The 20710-nt window shown below is 42.3% G+C and overlaps 2 protein-coding genes across 4 annotated transcripts in view; one reads left to right on the top strand and one right to left on the bottom strand.

The window, feature by feature from the left end:
• The first annotated feature begins 19 nt into the window (after positions 1 to 19).
• LOC144129083 (uncharacterized) lies at positions 20 to 14957 on the top strand. Of its 2 annotated transcripts, none has more exons than XM_077662977.1 (7): positions 20 to 226; positions 6268 to 6499; positions 7944 to 8069; positions 8932 to 9010; positions 9733 to 9764; positions 12008 to 12212; positions 14578 to 14957. In XM_077662977.1, the coding sequence occupies exons 1-7, from the start codon at positions 135 to 137 to the stop codon at positions 14628 to 14630; spliced, it is 819 nt and encodes a 272-aa protein (XP_077519103.1). In that variant the 5' UTR covers positions 20 to 134; the 3' UTR covers positions 14631 to 14957. The 2 variants fall into 2 exon arrangements, with proteins under 2 accessions (XP_077519103.1, XP_077519102.1); XM_077662976.1 differs by having other exon boundaries at positions 12008 to 12248; positions 14578 to 14781.
• Positions 14958 to 18174: 3217 nt separating this feature from the next.
• Positions 18175 to 20710, bottom strand: part of gig (TSC complex subunit tuberin) — a 51005-nt gene continuing 48469 nt past the window's right edge. For both annotated transcript variants that reach the window (XM_077662975.1, XM_077662974.1), the window contains 3 exons: positions 20203 to 20281; positions 19663 to 19757; positions 18175 to 18357 (listed from right to left, as the gene is read on the bottom strand). In XM_077662975.1, the coding sequence (XP_077519101.1) occupies positions 18211 to 18357; positions 19663 to 19757; positions 20203 to 20281 (321 nt within the window). In that variant the 3' untranslated portion in view covers positions 18175 to 18210. The remainder of the gene's footprint in view (positions 18358 to 19662; positions 19758 to 20202; positions 20282 to 20710) is intronic.

Raw genomic sequence — 20710 nt, 5'->3', positions numbered from 1 at the left:
GTGGTGCGGGACAGACAGGGCGATGGTGCGGGGATTTTAAAGGGCGGCAGCGTTTTGTTTCGGTTAGCCCGTGTTCGCCCACTGCTGTGCGCTGATTGCCTGCGTTGTTTATTTTCGCCGTCGTAGCTCCGAAAATGGCCACGGGAGACATACGGAACAACCTGAAGATGCTCAGCTCGGAGATCCGGAGCGTGAAAACACCTTCGTCTCTTGTTAACCTCGAAGGGTGAGGAGGCCCGATGTGCTATTAACCTCTCGACAACCCTGGTTTCAGATTACAGGCTCGCCAATTTCTCGCCAAAGGGCAATGTGCTTGGCGTCGTAATCGGCGCTCGCAGTCGTTGTTTCGCCAAAGTTTGCGTTAATAGCGGCCCTTGAGACAGCACTTCTCGGCGAACGATCGTTTCCTGTCGGGTATCAGTGATCATTTCGAAGCACACAACGAGGGATACCATGCAGCAAATAGTGCGTGTCGTTGGCCTCATTGTGTCGCGTGCCGGAATGCCTGCTTCACAAGCCTCCCGCTCACTTCTACGCTGTGAATGTGTAACCAATCACCAGCATTATTGTATTATTCCGTGCGTCTTACATTCCACCCCTTCTTTTCTGCCAATCGACTTGTAAAATTTCGCACGTTTCTTGTATTTTTCTGCATCACTTTTCGTTATCGCAGACCAACTGCGGGCGTTCACGTGCGCAGCCTAATTATAAACTGCTGTGTTCTGCAAGTCCGACGCGCTGTACCGGCGATTAGCAGCTTCGACGCCTAGATATATTTGCTTTGTGACGTGATCGACGGATAAAAGGTCGCTCTCACCTGAATTGCTCATGACTGCAGCAGAACGTTCTGTGCATGCACGCAGTGCGACATTTACGCACGCTGGGTGCATTATAGAAGATCATTATGCATTTTTATGCTGTCTTGAACTGATCATATTACCAGACATATGCCGAACAATAACTAAATTGAGTGAATTTTTCTCGTATGTCAGTTTCCGTTCTTACTAAGATGTGAAAATTGGATTTAATAAAAACGTTTATAAAATTCATTTAAGCTTAAAATTATTTAGAACCACACTAATCTTAATTATAGAATATTATCAAGTACAGCGATTCATGCCGTGTTAATAAAAATGTATCTTCCCCCTCCCTGTAAGAGCCTTTTGGGGTAAAATGAATATATGAATAAAATTAATAAGTAAAAATTATTATGTGCATGCCTGTAGGCATAGCTGTAGAAAACTAATAAACGGATGAACACAACAGACTGACAAGCACATGTAGTATGAACAGGACGGATTGCTGTATTGTAATTGTTTCATTTTTAACAAGAAGGTGCAACAGCAGATTGTATCTCAGCATCTTGCAGCAAAACAGGTTTTAACACATCAGTTCAAATGGTGTGAAAATGCGGTTTGCAAACGAGTTTGTAGCATCACGCAGCAGAAATAATGTGGTAGTGGGGGCTGTTTCAGCAATGCTTTTTTACAGGAACAAAAGCCTTATAAGCTTATTTTCATGGCCAAACACTATACAAGTTTCCGGACAATTGCGGAACCACTAAGGATTGAACTTCCTCTCTGTTCTGATCTCTTTGCTGATGTTATGAAAACATACTTCTGTTTTTACCTGCAAGCTACCCAATGGAAAAAGCTCGCACGGCCCATCAATGGCTCGTCACCGGCAGCCAACCAGGCTGTTCATGGCCCGAGTCTGCAAACCAGCTCGGGTCGTGGTTCGGGATTGACATTGGCCTTGCAAGAGCCAATCAGCGCGCCGACGCCGGGCCATGCGCAGTCCTACGACGGCCTAATGATAAATTACCTTTTATACTAGAGAGTACACTAGAATGGCAGCTGCACAAAATACATGAAAAGTATTTCCAAAGCCTAATTTGCATTTTCTGTAATTTAGACATGAAAAATGAAGGTCTACAGCTTATCACAATGGTTTAGTTGTTTGGACCAGTGCCGACATATTTACTGGTGAAATATAAATTGTAGTTATCACGCTGTCATGAAAGCCAGCACCTAACGACAAGCAGATTTGACACGCCGATCAATTTATAGCAACACTATCCAAACTAGAAAAATTCATGCAGCTCCGACATGCTGAGCATACATCCACAGAACGAATAATTTTCACGAGCTTATATACTTAACATTATGTAAACTTAATGAGACTAGATTTTCTCAGGCACCACGACTGTGCGACATGCCTATGTCATAGTCATAATTGCTTATATTTGAAAAACATTCTGCCGGCTGTTACACGTACGATTAAGACATGTAAGAATTATCAGCGGCTGTGCGCTCATTTCAATTGTCTCAAAATTTACCCGAAGTGGTTGGTGGCCTGGCATTTGCCAATCATAGGCCAGCACAGCAGTTTGCCAGTCATTGTCCGATGCTCGCCCGAGCTAATTAAGTAGGCCGATCACATTGGCTACCAACTTGAGTCCGGCCAGTTACCAACCATCGGCCATTGGGCAATTTCACTTGGGTAGTCTTCAGTGTATCCAGCCATCCTAACTGTAATTTCAGCCTAGATGCCTCCGATTTCCATTTCTGCTGAAGGCATAGTAAAATTTATTGACAGTTTGAAGCCCTCTAGCTCTTCCAGGGCTGACAACATTACTAAGATTCTAAAAGGCACTAAAGAAATTTTAAGTCAAATTTTATAAATAACTTATTGCCAATCAATTTCAAGTTGTTAAATCCCAAAATGGCAGGAAAAAGTTGTCATGGTTTTCAAAGCAGGCAATTGTTCTGACCCATCAAACTACTGCCCAATTTCACTATCATGTATTGCCTGTAAAATGCTGAAACATGTTATATACTCACAAGTCGCATTTCACGTTGATGATAACATTTTCTTTCTGGCCAAACAACATGAAATCCGCTGTGGATTTTTATGTGATACCAGCTTTACGAGCTTACAGCCAAGATTAATCTAAACTTAGATTCCTCATTGCAGGCACAGATTTGACTGTGTTCCACATCAATATCTGATGGCTAAACTCTCCTTTTTCCTTGATCCCTTGATGATGTCATGGATTTTCTCCTTCCTCTTAGGCTGCACTCTATTTACTGTTACTGGTAACCATCGCTCCAAAACTACCAGTCATTTAAGGCATGCTCGGTCCACTTTTATTTCGAAGTTTTTATTAATGAGTTTACAAGTATCTCATCTACAGTTTGCCTCGCCACTGACGAATGCGAACTTTACCATCGTATAATCACTACCTCTGATCAGTCACTCCAATAGGGAGACCAAAATCTAACAGAAAACTGGTGCTTCACCTAGCTGATGAAACTTAATGTACCAAAGTGCAAGTACATTCTAGTGTTCCAGATGTGCTCCAGCCTAAGTTTCCATACTCGTCAAACTCTGCGACCCTTTCGCAAGTTGAATCATACTGATATCTAGGTGTTGGTTATCACAGATAAGCTGAACTGGTTGGAACACATCACTAAACTGGCAGCCAACACATCTAAACCATTTAATTAGCTTCTCTCTTAGCTTGGTTCTCTTTCCTATAGCCTGCCTCCATGTGTAAACTTGTCTACAAGGTATATGTGAGGTCAAATATCTCTCTACAATATGGAGCCCTCACCAGAATTAACTGAAATTCTTGAAGGTATATTGAATTAAGGAGCTCTCTTTGCTCAAAACATAATACACAAATTAGCATTGGTGCCCTCAAATCGTCCATTAGTCTATATCAGAAACTGCATTGCAATTGTCCTAACCTTCGCACCCTACTTCTAATCCACCCGTATGAACATAATGCTGGTTTTTCAATTTTTTAAGCGTGCAGCGTACAAGTGATTCCACAAGCGCTTTTAAAAAATCTTTCTTGCCCGTAGTCATTTAAGACTGGAACTCGATTCCCAAACTCGTTTTCAGCGAACAGAACTTCTAATTTAGGCAGCTGATATCAGTCCACTTTGCTCCAGTGAACTTATAAACAGCAACAGCTCCTTTCAATTTGGTTCTATTTATGAACATACATTTTACTTTTGTAACTACTACATATTCTCACTTGTATATTGCATATTGTTCTGTGCCTACATATTGTTTTGTCATCATCATCATCATCAGCTGACTACATCCACTGCAAGGCAAAGGCCTCTCCCATGTCTCTCCAATTAACCCTGTCCTATTGTTTTGTAGGGACTGTATTTTGAAAACACATTGTTTTGAATTTGAATACCGTGTTAACGATGTGATTAGGAATTGTACAAGTGTTCTTTTTATGTTTGCCATTGTTTTACATTATGCATGGTTTCATAGAATTGTATAACATTTCCGTGCCTTCTTGTCTGTGCTTTTCCCTTGTGTATTAATATGACCACTAACGTATTTTATTGTCCCCTTCCCCATTACTTTCTATGTATGCCCAACCAGGGGCCTTTTAGCAATAATAAATGATGATGGTGATAAAACTGGTAGGTCACTGGATGGTGGTCGTCCAGGCACAATTCAGACCTGAAAATTCAAATATTCAAGAAACAAATGGCAACCCTGTAGCATAGTGATGAAAAATTTAAGAAAACTTAAATAAAGGAAGCAAGGAAAATTGAAGGTGCCAGGGCCCCCAGATCAGTATTTCGCTATTTCCTTTGCATATGAGGCCACTCATCACAAATCTCTTCTAAATTTGAAGCTGGAAGTAAGTGCTATAAAATTTCAGAGTCTAAGAACCAATCTTTTTTCACATCTGTTATTAGAAACTGTCATTTATGCTTGAAAATATGGCAAACTCCAATTTTTGTAGCAGCTGTACTAAAATAGGTTCTCATGCTATGCATGTAAATAGGGGCTGAAGTTTTCTTTAGCACAGCTTAATTTAAATAAATTGCTTCTAGAGAAGCCACTGAACAGGGCAAGCGTTGAGCTGAGTCCACCAAACAAGGAAGAATGAAGAGCATTGACATATCCATGTACTACGAGAGAATATACATTATTTGATTGTGTAATGACACATCACCACTTCATAACGTAGTACACATTATCTGGCTGTGAAACTTGGCAACCATACTTGAATGTCAACAACTAGTTCATAGACAGTTAAGGAATTTTGCAGTGTGTTCAATTGTGTGCCATTTAGGCCACATAGCATTTTATCTTAATTACACATACAAAGTTCTGAACACATGAGTGACTGATTCTCTGCTTTCTTGAAACTTGCTTGTTTTAAATTCCAATATATCACTGTTCATGGGCAGTATTCAGTGCCTGAAAGAGGATACCATTTACAGACTTGAATAGAACAGGCTGTCAGAATAGTTGGTTTGACATTGCTTTCGTATTGGCACGAAGCAACTGATTTGAAAATTACTTCAGTTTTCTGGATATTAATTCTTAGACCCATCGTTCTGCTCTGCCTATCTAAGCCATTGATCATGCATTGCAATTCATCCCCTAAATTACTTTGCAAGGCAATGTCATCAGCAAATTACTAAGGTCATCATCATCATCATCAGCCTTACTACGCCCACTGCAGGGCAAAGCCTCTCCCATGTCTCTCCAGTTAACCCTCTCCTTTGCCAGGGTTCCCAATCCAAGCCTCTGAATACCTCTTTTAAACAGGTGGTGAATAGCATTGGTGAGATCCTGTCGCCTGCCTGATTCCCTTTCTTGTTGAAATTTTATTGCTGGCTTTATAAAGGACTGTGGTGGCTCTGGAGCTGTTATAGATATCTTTCAGTTGTAGGGATAAGGTGGCAGCAGATGGCACAGGACAGGGTTAATTGGAGAAGTATGGGAGAGGCCTTTCTTTGTCCTGCAGTGGACATAGTCGGGCTGATGATGATGATGACAAAGCAAGTCTCCACCTAGATGTGCTAAACAAGTAGTGAAATCTGTTGCTCTTTTTCAATTTACAATGTTTGCTTCTTTTCTTGTGTTTCTGATTTGTTTTATTGTCAGTGATCCTCATCACAGATATACCTGCTCAAGTTTGCTCCCAGGCTAAAACTACTCAATTCAAAGTCAAATTTATGCTGAGGCACAAAACGTTTTTTGTTTTAAAAGTACATTCTTAAAAAAACCTGGAGCTATAGTTACCACCGTGAGTGTCTTGTGACAGTAACACAAGTGTTTCAGTTGGTACTTTTGTCCTAAATAAGTGCCTGCCAGTATACCATACAAGTGTTTGATGCCATATGAGCAGATGGCATTGAGTTGTATTGTTGTTCTCTGTGCTTTTGCTTTCTGCAGGGGTCTAGGTGCTGTGTAAAAAATCTTACCTTCATGTTGCAGGATGATGGCTGGTGACCCAGAGGTCTACCTGCCAATCTACGACTACCTGTTCCAGTGGTACAACACAAAGCTGGCCAATGAAATTCTGAAGCGGGACCTGAAGCTACCACCATACAAACACAACAGGACCAAGTTCCTTGATGCCATGTACCTGGTTCTACGGGAGCTTTTCCAATGGAAACCCCCACTAAGCACTGCACAGTTCTTCTCATCTGGCTATGCAGAGAAGAAGGTCTGCCACTTTTGTCTACCATGTTGGTGTTAGCGGTGTTTTCGTATGTGTTAGGAATAACAGTTTGTTTAAAGGGGCCCTGAAATGTTCTTATCAGCTCTTTCCCTCTTTCTTCCATCCTCACAGCTCTTTATGCTTTTCTAGTGCCAGGGTGTCATTCGTTCCATTGCTGAAAATAAACTGCCACCACTGACTAATTCTATTGCAAGAGTAAGAGACGAAAGCACATTTTTACAAGTGCTGGAGAAGGATGAAAAAATGCACCACATTGGCGTTCAGCTGGCTAAGAACCAAATCTACTCTTGCAATTTCCAGTATTCGGGAATGCTGAAAGAAGAGGGGAAAACCTCAGGACCAAGCTAAAAGAGCCTTTAGCAAGCAATGCTTCAGGGTCCTTCAACATGCTCTGTATGAGACCTCCACTATTCTTGCTTGCTTGTGCCAGTGTATGATTGGTGTGTGGATCACAACAGAGTTAGTTGCATGAACAAGAATAAATACAAGCCCTGTCTCTAAAGTTCGGATTATGAATCTGCAAAAACAGCTTGTGAACAATTCTCAATGGTTCTTTGAGCTCCAGCTGCTGCAATAACCTTACCTTGATGACATCACATCATTCTTTCAGTGACCTTTCCCCCTTCTCTTCACTCCTGGTTAAATCTTTGTTATCAGGTTTATACAAAAAATGTGGCGCATTACTGACCAATACGTCCATGCTTGTGCACAATTTGATTTTAACATGCTGTTGAGATTGGACACTCATTCTGGTCACAAAAAAGGCTATATTATATATAATGATGTAGGGCAGGTTAAAAAGCCATGCTACATACACGCACCGCCAAAGTTATGCCACCCGTACCTTCAGTTGAGGAATTATGTCAGCCTCAAGACCTCATGGTTGAAGGTTGTATTATACTACTGACTGATGGAGCCAAAATGTTAAACTTTCTTGCTTTTTTTTGTGTAATTGCTAAAAACTGAAGTTTGTAGAATGCCACATATGGAGAGCACCGCATCTTTTTAACAAAAATAAAGGTTACATTTTAATAAGGCAACAAGTAGGGCTAATTGGTTTTTGATCATCATTTCACTTCTGCGCTATGTTCAACACGGAGGCACAAATTGGGCAGAGGATGTGCTTTCTCCTATATCTTATTTGTGTCATTGTGTTGAACATAGCCTAGTAGTGAAAACATGGCGTAAGATCCTGCATCAATAAAACTTCTTTTTGGGCTAGTTGGTGCATTTTGAACCTAAGGAAAGGAGCAGCGCCAAAGCATGCAACCACAGGCAAGTACAAGACAAGTACAGGACACAAACGCTTGTGTCTTGTCCTTTCTTCATCTGTGGTTGCATGCTTTGGCACTTCTCTTCTACTTAGGTTCAAGATCCTGCATGTCTTGCCAAGTCTAAAATGTCCTCTTGCATTTATGTTTGTTTGCAGATCATCATGTGCAGGGACGTTGTGAAGCTTATAAAGGAGTACAGCAGCTCCCAGAGGGCAGTTGGTCAGGCTGCGACGAGCCCTGCTGGCACAGCATCGAGGCCAAGGGCGCAGAAAGTGCCCCTTGTGAGGACCAAGTTTTTACCTTTCACCTGTCAACTCACTTCCTTAAATGTGCCAAGTAGTTTTCTTTAGTTTGCTATCTGCCATGTTTGGATTCCTCGACATGGCAGTTGTGTGGTGTCAATACTGGCGCTATTTTGTAGTACTGTTGCAAATCCTGTGATGCTAGCTGAGCAGTTCTTTGCCAACCTTCCTATGACTTGGCTGCGTAGGGAACGTTACACTAGGATTGCGGCTGCTCAAAACTGTCATTATTGCATGTGTTGCATTTGCCCGACTGTCCAAAAAATAAGTGGCGTTCGCAAAGCTTGTTGCATCCAGTTTTGATGTGTTTTCTGTTACGAAACTTCATAGCCAACACACCGACAGGCTATGGACAAAGTGTAAATGCACGAGAGTTTTTTGCAAAAGTGGTTGTGCCACTTTATTTACGTGACATTGACAGGAATATATGGAGTTCTCCTTTGCCGTATTTGATCGCAAATTTAGAGTATGGTAAAAGATCATTCTAGCCATGGGCCAGGTAAGTTTTGTAATGTATGGCATACATATGCGTGAGCTTGTATTTCTGGTGTGAAAAGATGCTAGAATTAAAACTCGCCAGATGGTTTCCTTGGCATGTAAAAGCTATTTTGGACATTACACATACAATGGTACCTAGTATAACATCTTTGTAGGATCCTGTTCCAGGACATTGGGCAGCACTGAAATCCTTGAAACAGTGAAATTCAAAGGTTTGCACAACCTTTAGTACTGCTATCTGTCTCTCACTGTACCAAAACCTCAAGCATCTGTTCAAGAGTAATCTGTCAGCTTGCCATTTTACTTTACATCATTGAGCATGTCATTTTTCTCTTTCTGATAGGCTAAATCCAATGCTGGTGTAGCGAAGGTTGGCCAGCAATCGGCAGCCCCTACTAATGGAACCCTCAGCAAAGAGAAACGTATGTGCAGACAACACTTGCCATCATGTCTTTGTTTGCCCAAACAGTGGCACTTTGCTGCTCTTACTTTCAAAGCTCATTTTGGAAAGTGGCCCTAGAGCAGCAGATAAGTGTTTCAAGCACAGAGAATGTTGCACTTTACAGCACAGGAAGTAGCATACACATTTTAGCAGTGTGCAGGTTAAGGAGTGAAGCATTCTGAAACACTAAAGAAACTTATTGTTGTCAACAAGCGAACGTTTAAAATTCACCATCAGAATAAGTAAGTGATGAGGCAAGTTTTAGAAGTAGAAAAAAGCAGCCAAACAGGTAAAAGGGCCCTCAAGTGTTGTTGTCAAAACTGTTGTTTTTGACTCTGATGCTTGCCTTTCCTCTTTATTGCTTGAAGCTATATGGGCAGGCCTTACATACTATGTGCAACACTCGCATTGCAGAATCAATGCATAACCATGCTGCCTTTTTTCTTGTGTTTTGATCATATGAATGTAAGTTTGTTGCCCTCTCCTCATGTTAAACAAACAAAAAAATGTGTCGTTTTCTTCCAGTGATGTGATAAAGGTCATTGATATAGCTGAAGCTGTGAAGTAAGGAAAGAGCAGAAGTGAACTTGGCGGTGGTAGAGGGGAAGCAGCAGCATTTGGGGAGAAAGTTGTGCAGTTCGAAATGCAGTGTCACATTGCCATTGATTGGTTTTCACTGTATGACATTCTTGCTTTCCTCAGCACCATCATCCAAGGCTGTGCTCAGTGCAAAAGTGAGTGACGTTTTTTTTTTTCACTTCTAACTATAACACACTGTCCAAGCTGAGAGGCACTGGTGTAAAGTGCAGAAGAAATCTTTAATCAGTTTTTTATTCCTGAACAATTGAACACGTTTAACTGCGACTGTGAGCATGCCGTCGGTTGCTAAGGACTTTCCTGGTCATTCATGTGTTTAGTGCAGGCCACAGTGCCCACAATACTGAGCAGAACAGCAGCAAATTCCTATAAACACTGTAAAATACAGTTGAGCTTATTTATAATGGCCGCAGATGTAATAAATGCTTGCTTATCATGAACAGGTGCGGTGCTGCCATCAAAATATGTATTAGGGCAATGGCAACTCATCTCGGATACAACGAACAACCTTAATTGGCCTCTCCACTCGGTTATAGCGAACGAAGAGGCGCCATAAACTTGAACCCCAAAGTTAAAGAACTCATGCTTCTAGCAAGCGCGAATGATCAAAAGAGTGTCTCTCAGCCCCCATAATCATCAATAGCACTGCGGTAAAAACATGTCGACCCAAAAAAGCAATAAAAAGGCGGCGTTCAAAACCGCCAATTGAGCGCTCACTAGTGACATAGGTCAATCGTTGCCTGCTTGTTCTGCGACTATGCAAAGCATCACAAGTGGAAGCAAAAGTGTAGTGGGCGTGAGACAGGGGCAGCATCAAAAGAGAAGCTGCTGCTCACGGTAGTGGATTTGCTAACAGCAACGATTTGAGAAGTTTGAATGCCTTGATGGCTGTGCTGGTTACGTTGTATGCTTCACCTTCTTGCTTCTTGCTTCTTCATCTTTCTTGCTGCCACCACGTGCAAGCAGCGTCAGACAGTGGGCAGTGCAGCTGATATATGCTGTGCCATGAGCGCTATGCTACTTTTGTCGCAGCATGGAGCCAGGAATGATAGATGAAGTTGTCGGGAACACACATGGTCAAATGAATGTAGGTTTGTGGCAACGCGTCACTGATGCATAGCTGGCCAGATGCTTCCTCGGATGACTATGTTCATGCGGAGGACATCGCTGAGCCTGTGTGTGCTGACGAAGCCACTATATGCGAAGTACGAGCACTCTCCTACTGCTGGGCATCTGATATGACCGATCTGCCACCATCTGCTGTGGATGCTTCAATCAAGATTAGTTATATCCCATCCCTAAAGCTGATTGTTGGCAGCAGGGATTCTGGCGAGGAGAACATGACTGCCCTGGAAAGCCTGAAAAACGCCGTGCTTGTGTCTGCTTTAAAGAAGTAGATGGGCATGATGAAGTTTTTAAAGAAATAAATGCCACTTTTGGTAGATCTAACATTTTTAGCTGTAAAACAAAGAGTCCCATTTACTATGAACATTGGATATAGTAAACAAAATCCGCGTGACAGTCAGGTTCGAAGTGGGCTCAACTGTGGTACAGTAAATTCTGTTTAACACAGACATCATGGGATCTGTTCAAGTTGATAGGAGTGCCTGCAATATCAAGCAATGTAAGAGCATATCAGCACTATCACTAAACTAACAATGCAAGCAAAAATATGTAGGATTTTGCGAAAGGACAGTAATTAAGCACTCGGAAAGAAAAAAAATATATTGGAAATTGTTTTGCATGGTGACGAGAGTCAATCTTTCAGGTGTTGCACATTTCTGCCTCTTCTGCAGCAATTCGTTGTCACGAGCACGCATCGTAAATGTTTTCCTGATGCTGCTCACAACTTTTGTCAAAGAAAAAAAGACTTTTTCTGTGCTGAAAGAGCAGCATGTGCTAAGTAGTATCTCTCTTAAAAGCCACCTATAAATCACCATTGACCTTGCCAGTCTGGAAAGGTCTGAATATGTAAGTGATTTTAAATACACTATTGTGGCACTGAAAATATTTCCGTGGTCCAATGTGCTCAACTTTATTTCTTCATCTCATTTTTTTTTATGCATGGTGGTCTACAAGAAGCTTAAAAGCAGTCCCAAAACTGTTCAGTGTGTCAGATTATTCAGTTCAGCAGAGTTTGCCTGAAAGGGAGCTCACTGTAAAAACAAACTATTGTTATACTGTTTAGGAAAACCTAGTGGCTTTTTGTTTGCAGCACAATACTCCACACCAGCATGCTTTTCAATAATGAGACTACAGCACACGCATGCAAAGCAGTAGATACCATGTTTAGAACTGGACCTGAAAGTGGAAGCCAAAACGGAATGCCATGTTTCTCAAACAAGCCTCGTTACAGCTGCAGAGCTCTTCTGGTTTGCAGATTGACACCCTGCTGCACCACCTGATGGAGGTTCAAAGCAGTGTCAAGGCCCTGAAGGAGCAAATGCTGCTGGTCATGAACCAGACCGAGACCATGCTGGACCAGGTGCTACCCGTGGTCACAGAAATTGTGGACGAACTCTACAAGAGGGAAGCTGCAGACGTTGCACAGACGAGCACAGAGCTGAGGCATGAGCCGGACAAAGGTGACTGTGTCATCCGTGAGCACAGGAGACAGTCAGGTCAGGGAGTTCTGTGCAGTTTTCACAGTGCTGTTTCCCTCTGCGGCTGAACCAATAGAGGCGCATTAGCACTCATTCCAGTCATTTCATCGAAAAATTAATGATCTGCATCAGGAGCAGACATCCAAGCATAGTGAAAGCAAAATAAAAAAAAATGGTGCAGCTCTCACGAATGCATTTATAATTTTGTAAGGGAACAGATGCACATTTTACGTTTCATCATACTTGCTCTCACAGAAACAAGTGGATTTAGTAAGCAGGAAATTGGCAAGCATGCTCAAATGCAGCGTAAGAATATATGACCAAGCTAAATAATCAAGCATTAAAGTGTGTACAGACACACAATAATGGTTGTAGCTGTTGAGACTGCACAGATGTTATGCCTAAGGCCCCTAACTTTCTGCACTGAAAAACTCCGAATTCCATGAATGCAAAATAAAGAATCTACAAAATTCTGCGGGACGCATAAGGCACATTAAATAAAACATGCAAGTTTATTCTCCGAGCACATACTGGAGAGGTCCAGCTTCTAAATTTTAAGGTGGCTGTTGTAACTCGGCATCAATGTTTCGTGTTATCTTCGCTGAAAGAATGTTGCTTGTTTGATAAAAGATCTTCGTAATGACTGCAATAGAAGATTGTTTTGGGGGTCACTTCTTCCATTCCAGCCCAGATAGACAAAACATCAGAATCTTCACTCATCAAAAACATCACTCTTCCATTGCAGTCATCATGGAGATCTTGTATCAAAAAAGCAACATTCTTTCAGTTAAACATTCCGCGAAAAATTCTTAATGCGAAATGATGCAAGGTCTTCGTCACTGGATTTCAGTTCTCGAGTAGTTTTCAGGTACACATGCCAGTCAGCAGCTAGGACTGGCAATTCTCGACTATGCCCAGGCATGCTTGCAAATTCCAACCTTTCTTCTGGTGGAAGCCCGACCTGCAGCGGGTCCTCCTTTGGCTATGGTTGGCCTGAGAGGTTTGAGGTTTCATTATAATCGTAATACATATTTTTAAAAATTTTCCTGAGGTCTCCAAGTCCCCCTCATGCTGTATTCGTGCAAGTGAGGTAAAATGCTCATTTTCCCATTGTCCTGCCATTCCTGCTGTCTGTAACAGCAGTTGTATAAAAAAAATGTAAATTAGTTTGGCTGCCAACAGGAAATTCAGAAAAATACTTCAATTTGCCATCTTCCAACGAATCGCGCGAAATTGGGGGCCGTAATCATGCCTTCCATATGCTTCTGTTCTCACATTTTTCTGCGATATGTAGTCAAGAATGACACGGTATGCAATGTCACAATTTCACTAAAAACAATTCACAAAGAACGTATACAGCCTACCCAAATATGTATAATTAACAAGTCAGGACTTGTCGACCTGAAGGAAAAGTCCAGACAGGCCATAGCATGTTACTTGACAAGGAGAGACCCACACTGCATGCACGGTGTTGGTGTGCAAATACGACTAAATATGCAAGTGTGTAAATACGAGAGTAAATACGGTAAATAACTTTGAATGAAGTGAGAAACATTTCTCACTTCATTCAGGGTTATATACTAGATTTACTCGTGTAATTTGCACACCCCCAACTTTTTACCTGGATTTTTGTTACTCGCATATTTTGCGCTCTCTGCTGCGCCAGAGACCACCAGCACGTATTTGAGTGCGCGCAAGGCATGCTTGGGAAGATCGGCGTCGCCTTGTGCGGTTGCGAAAGGTGCGAGTGGCGAGGGCATGAATTGTGTGCCGGTTACTCAGCAAGCTCATGCTGGTGGTCACTTTTCTGGATGAACAGTTGCGTACGTGCCCGAATCCGAAACTACTGAACAGTTTGCTGTTCAATTTTCCGCTAGTCAGCCGGAGTGCACACAAGGGTTCCATTTTATCACCAGTTAGCTCCTTTGCCTTCCACTGCTGGTTTTGCGATTGTATCGTTGCACGTGTATTGCTCCGAACTGCGCTCACGCAGTCATGCCGCCCCAGGGGGAACTTCATAACATGGGGCAGGGCAAGGCAGGAGGGGCTGCATCTTATATTTGGAGTCAACTTTTTTTGGCCAGCGAGGTTTTTTAGGAAGTGTGCACAAAATTTTCGCATGGTTTATGCACCTGCTTTTTGAAGCCTTAACTGAAAGAAGAAAGTGCACAAATTACGCGAGTAAATATGACAGTTGCTGCACTCAGTCATCTAAACATACACCGATTATAAAATTTTTGCTTTTACCTATGCATAATGCAGGATTACTTTTTCATCTTTTTTTTCTGTACTATAAAAGTTGTCTTGGTTCATTTACCGTTCTTGTTTGTCCATTCTTCCCTTGCAGATGTCACTGAAACTGCCACTGTCAAGTCTAAGGGTGAAGTTCTGTTGGACTGACAAGCCAAACAAAGTGCAATGTGCATGTTACCTTTACCGAATTTTTCCACATTCAAGTGGTATGGGTCGCGTCACAATAGAGGTGCATTCTTGCACCATGGCCATACACCAGCTAAGAGGAGCAGCTTTTTTTTTTCCCCTATAACTTAATTTTGATATTCGTAGTTGCTGGGCTCACAGCAGCAGCACTATTGGCAGCTGCCTGGCTTTACACAAAAACCAAAGTACACAATCTTGTCATTTTTTACTTTTATGTACAATGTATTTTATTTGCAAACAAGTGCCTGTGTGCAGAAAAATAAATGGTGCCTTTTATTTGGAGAAAGAGATTGCTTGCAGTTTACCTGATGCAGGTTCATAATTGCAGTTTGTCTCTGAAAGCCATAGTGAGCAAATTTAAGCTGTCCATTACTGCATGTTAAAGGGCCACACACACACACTGCCGACTGTTCATTCAAACAGGTAGTACAGCATCCGAGAAAGATTATGATATTGCATTTGTGCGGTACATGAAAGTGAGCATTTATTACTGCAGAGCACACCTACATATCTTGGCACCTCAGCCTCACACCATTCTGCTAAAAGGCAATCAGAAGTTGTGGACATTTACTGATGTGTGCACCCATGGCCACAGGCTTGCAGGTGTGCATGCTTGGTATTAGTCGCGTCAATACACAACTCAAAAATTGCATAAATGCTGTTAGAATTTGCAGTGCGTGCTTGGCAGTGGGCCTGGTCAACTTTTAGCCAAGGAGTCTCCCACCAGGAGCACGGGTGCAAAAAACAAATAGCAATTACTTGCACGTTGGAATTTGGAGCTTCCAGCTTTGAGATCATGTGATGGGGAATGGATGTTGCTTTACTTGTGTATCTCTCAAGGACAGTCAGCTTTGCAGAAAATGTGCAAAAGGGGCCAGTCATGCTATATGTAAGCAGACATGTACAGCAAAGTTTTAAAAGACTGGGTTAAGTAAAGCCTTTATAGTATATACACATACTTCATTTGTTCAGGTGACGAGCATACTGCGTTCTCAGCAATGCATGTAACATCATCACCCCTGCCACAGGTAGAGATGGCCACTCTGTTGACAAAAATAATTGTCAGTTGTGGGGTTTGTCATGTGAGCTATGAGGGATGCCGTAGTGGAGGGCTCGGGATTAATTTAGACTACTTGGGGTTCTTTCACATGTGCTGACATTGCACGTTGCGTGGGTATTTTTGCATTTCACCTCCATGGAAATATGACCACTGTGGCTGGGATCAGCAGCTGAACGCCAAAGCCACTGAGCCACCATGGCAGGCGACTCTGCCGACAGACATATCAGCTATTATGGCACCTGGTTATGGTATATATTACGGCACATCGATCACAACCACTCTAGTTTGGGTATAGCCGAAGCTCCGATTAAAGGCCGCTGAAGCAAAAACAGTTGTGTAGCAGCCCTGAACAAAATCACATGTACTACCCTTGTTCCCACTCTATTATGTGGAGCTGGGCTCACCAGCTGTTCTACGGTATTTGTTGAACCACCTGAGAGAAGCTTCGACTAACACTTCGAAGAGCCACAGAGCAAAACGCTCTCCTGACGTGGTGGATTAGATTTGTAATAAGGGAGTAATTACTCATTGGCATCCACCTAAGCGCAGCCATATGATTACAAAGAAAAGCTATACAGCTTTCTCAGAAACTTCGCACTTAAAGAAAAATTCATCCTGGTCTAGGGTTCGAACCCAGGACCACCGCTTCACTTGAGTGGATGCCAATGAGTAATTGCTCCTTTATTACAGTATCTCCTTATATATGCAAAAAATGTAGCATACCTTCATTTGGGGAACATATGCAGTTTGACTGCATGCTATTTCTTCCACAGATGCAGATATACCCTTTACTCTGCTGGGATTACACTTTCACACATTTCCCTGATAACGCAGTGGCCTGTTGCCCCCCCACCCGGTTGCTGACTGGACAGAATGTTTCAGTCTCCACAGCATTGCATGGAATATATATCGGACACTGAAAGACAGTCTCTTACTAAAATAAAAATAAGACTTCTGAACATGTACAATCTTAAAAATACTTTTTCTGCTTGCCACGCTTCAGCAGTGAATGTAACCAGTGAATGTAACCAAGAGTTACGATGGCTTAAAAAAAATTGTTTTTTAGCAGTTGTAAAGATACTTCACTACTATTGATTTTGATATTACAAACCTCAAAGGCTCCTCCCAAACTGAACCTTTTCACTCTGACCGTCTACACCACCTGCTAGCATGGTTTGTGGCTGTGCCCTGTTACAGAAGGTTCACCAGTCACTCTAAGCTGGCTTGTACAGATAAAATTAAAAAAACTGGGGGCCTTCTTAACCACATTCTAAAGGAAGAAAATGCAACAGCCTTTTGATTGCCTGCTATGGAGTCTATAATGAGCTGTGTAATGTTCTTGCGATTCTCCTGTCAAAACTCTGGTTGTAACCGGTCTGGGGTCCTTTAAAATTTTGGTGGATGAGCGAACTTCCAAATTTTGAGGGTCCATCTGCTACAATGGGAAGATTGATGTCACAAAATCATGTGACCTCTTTCAACCAATCAAGGTTGCCTACCAGGGCAGATTGCGAGGTCACAAGTTCACATGACCCCTCTCGACCAATCGGGGAATTTCGTTACGAAGGAACTGGAAACATCACAATAACCTAAATGCTACAGCATTAAAAGCATTGCAATGGCTGTGGCTTCGAACGCACACACTCCTTAAAGGCATACCCTTGCGTCTTCAGAGGCGCTGCCATGGTAGTCGGGCTAGGGTTTCTTAACCAGCAAAGGAGTGGTCATGGGCAAGAAGTTGCTTTGCCAATGCCAGTGCTATAAAAGGCAGTCAAATATAACTGATAATGCAAAACTGCCCTTCAATCAAATATTACTTCCCTGGTATAAAGACAAATTTTAACGCTGATGCCAAATCGGCTCTCTTCCTGTTTAGAAACGATTTTCGTTGCATTTCGCTAGATTGGCTGCACAAGTGAAATTTTGGTGATGGAATACAAGCTGGACATTCTCCAACATTCCAGAGTTGCTCTGTATTATTGAAAACAGTTGTAATGCAAAATTACAAGAAAGGAAGACTTTGGTTGATGCCAGTCAAACAATAAAGCAGTCGCTTAACAGCTGTGATGTACGACTCATTACCTGGAAGTAGCCATGCCACCACTTAACTATTTACAGTACGGGTACTATACAGCGCTGCTCATATTTCATTTGTCAACAACACATCATAATGCTGCATTCACAATTTGGCAATTACAGATGTTTAGGTGCCAAAAAGCAACACTGTGCAATTAGATGTGTGCAGTAGTGGAGGACTCTGGTTTAATTTTGACCACCTAGATTTCTTTAACTTGCACAGATTTCTGCGTATGCAGTTGATTTTCATCTCACCGTCTTCAAAATTTGGCTGCTGCAGCTGGAATTGAATGCTCAATTTTAGCTGCAGCGCTCTTCTGTTACATCGGAGGAAGATGACACTTTGGCAAAATAAGTCTCAAACCACGGTCAGCTGCAAATACACTAAAGGTTTTATTTGAAGACTCAGAGAGCGGCCAAGTCATCGGGTGGCTGCTCGCCGCTGCACTTCAGCAGCCGTAACCGTAGCCGCTCGAGGTGCCGCAACCGCTCATGCCAGTTGTTGACATAGGTGCTACCAGCCTGAGACCGGTGCAAGCTAGTGCATGCCACCTGCAGACAGAAACATCGAAAATAGCACACATCCCTTCCTACATTGGCAATGATGAAAAGGGAAGTACATAAAAATCGTGATTTCATAAGCGACAGCAGTCAGTGGCACAGGCCCCACTACAGCATGGCTTCGGTCGGTTTGTGATCACGCGACTATACCACCCTGGATGAAGCCAGAGCCTCATGCTTTGTGCAACCTTTGTCATCATTGGGTGGGGCGCATAAAGTGCTTCTTTGCCCCACTGTGAGTAGTTTTCACAGTCTCGCACCGTTCTAGCGTAGTGTTAAGGTTTGCCATCGCATGTCATGGAGCAATACAAGCAAAGAAGCAAAGAGAAACAGCACACCACAGGTCAAGCTGGGAATCTATTAAGCTCTAGGTTAATAAGATTAAATTAAATAAAACACTAGAATTGAGGATCTTATGCCCGACTCTAGACAAGATGTAGTGCTAAGGTGAACCCAACATTCAAAGGAAGTTAGAATGTCAAAATGCTTACCATCAAATGTTATTAAGAACTGCATCCTGAAATGTTTTAAGCACATGTGAGAACTATACACTGTAAAAAGCAGTCTTTTAGGTGCCGTTATCCAAGATGACTGTGTGCCAAACACGGCAGTTCATGAACAATATAAATTTTAACCTGAAAAGCAGACAGCTTTTAACACAATGGCTTTAAGACTCGTTCTGTAGGCAATCCAGCGTGATCGTTGTTGGCAGCGCTGCGAGCGAAAAAGCAGGTGGTCCACCAACCACCTAGATCAAATGACCTACTGATGTTAACATACCCTGGCAGGTGGCAACCTGACCATGGCAGGTTGCAGTTCAATTAATTGTCGGTCACAAGAGGTTGCCCAGGAAGAGCTACCTGCGTCTCGCAAGCCCCACCGGTGGCTGTGTTTCTAAAATGGTTTGGTTTGGTTTACGGGGTTTAACATCCCAAAGCGACTCAGGCTATGAGTGACGCCGTAATGAAGGTCTTCGGAAATTTCGACCATTTGGGGTTCTTTAACGTGCACTGACATCGCACAGTACACGGGCCTCTAGAATTTCACCTCTATCGAAATGTGTTCCTAAAATAAAAGCTCTCTCTCCTCAGACACCATTACCAGAATTCGCTGCTTATCTTCCCCAGATGAACTGACAGTAACTGCAGAATTCAGAGCTTTGGACCAATGAGAATACTACTATATCTATTTTTATTTTTCTCTTAAGCAACTGGTGTAACTGAAGCACTTTAAGGTGCAATTGAATAATGACAAAGAGCACAGATGAGGTTACATGCAAACAGAAAAGTGGCTCACGTTTGCATGCAGGGCTGCCTGGCGCACATATACCCCCAGGCTGCTGTCAGGTACCAGCTGAGGCTCAGGTGGCGGTCGCAGCAACTCCAGCACCTCTGTGACATTTGAAAAACCCTGCTTTGATGGGCGCCACTCAAGAGAGGATCAAAATGTGAAAATCTGCACATACATGCGGCCAACTGCACATTGTTGCTAGCTGTACTGTGCAAGTTAAGAGTATTTTTACATCATGCCCAGTTGCACATCAGTTGTGCTCAATCTTAATCACTAATTTCAGGTCATTATAGTAAGAAATAAAAATTGCAGAGTATGTTCAGAAAAACGTGACCTAGTTAGGTATTTAATACAAGTGACTTCTGAGATTTATTCTTTCATTCTGTAGGGAAAGCTTGCTAATTGTGAAAAACAGATCCGATTATGAACTTGCTGCAGCGCCCTTAAATGTGCCTTAACCAATTTAATTCAATGCATTTTACCACATGCAGAATTTGTACCTTTATGCTCAGTGTAGCAGTGACAGAAGCCATGTTTATCACTCACCAGGCTTGCCCACTAGAGAGACCAAGTTGTGCTCTAGTTTGAGGGGCTCCACAACTACACACACACGGTGGAAGTCTCCCTGCAGGAAAGGTACAAAGGCATGCCTTACAGGGCACCATTTCTCATCAATAAAAATCCATTTGCATGTCAATTAACCCTTTTGTAACGAAGAGGATATACACCACAACTTGAGACTAAATTAAGGCCCCTAGCTTTCTGCAGCAGAAAATTTTAAATTCTGTCGAAGCAGAATTAATAAAATTCTGCGGAAAGTATAATATGCATGAAAGACAAATAAATGCAAGCTCATTTTCTGACCACATGCCTTGCATGCTGCAAAGGCCTGGTCCTTCTGCTAAAACTGAAGGTGGCTGTTTTACCTCACCATTAAGTAATGTTTCCTGCTTTCTTCACTCAAAGAATGGCGCTTGTTTCATACTAGAACACTATAACAGCTGAATGATCCCTCTGTGTCAACAAAGTTGACTGTGATAAGCAAATACTTAGG

The sequence above is a fragment of the Amblyomma americanum genome, chromosome 4 (genome assembly GCF_052857255.1).
Source record: "Amblyomma americanum isolate KBUSLIRL-KWMA chromosome 4, ASM5285725v1, whole genome shotgun sequence".
NCBI lineage: Eukaryota > Metazoa > Arthropoda > Arachnida > Ixodida > Ixodidae > Amblyomma > Amblyomma americanum.
This window is presented reverse-complemented; position numbering and strand designations above follow the sequence as displayed.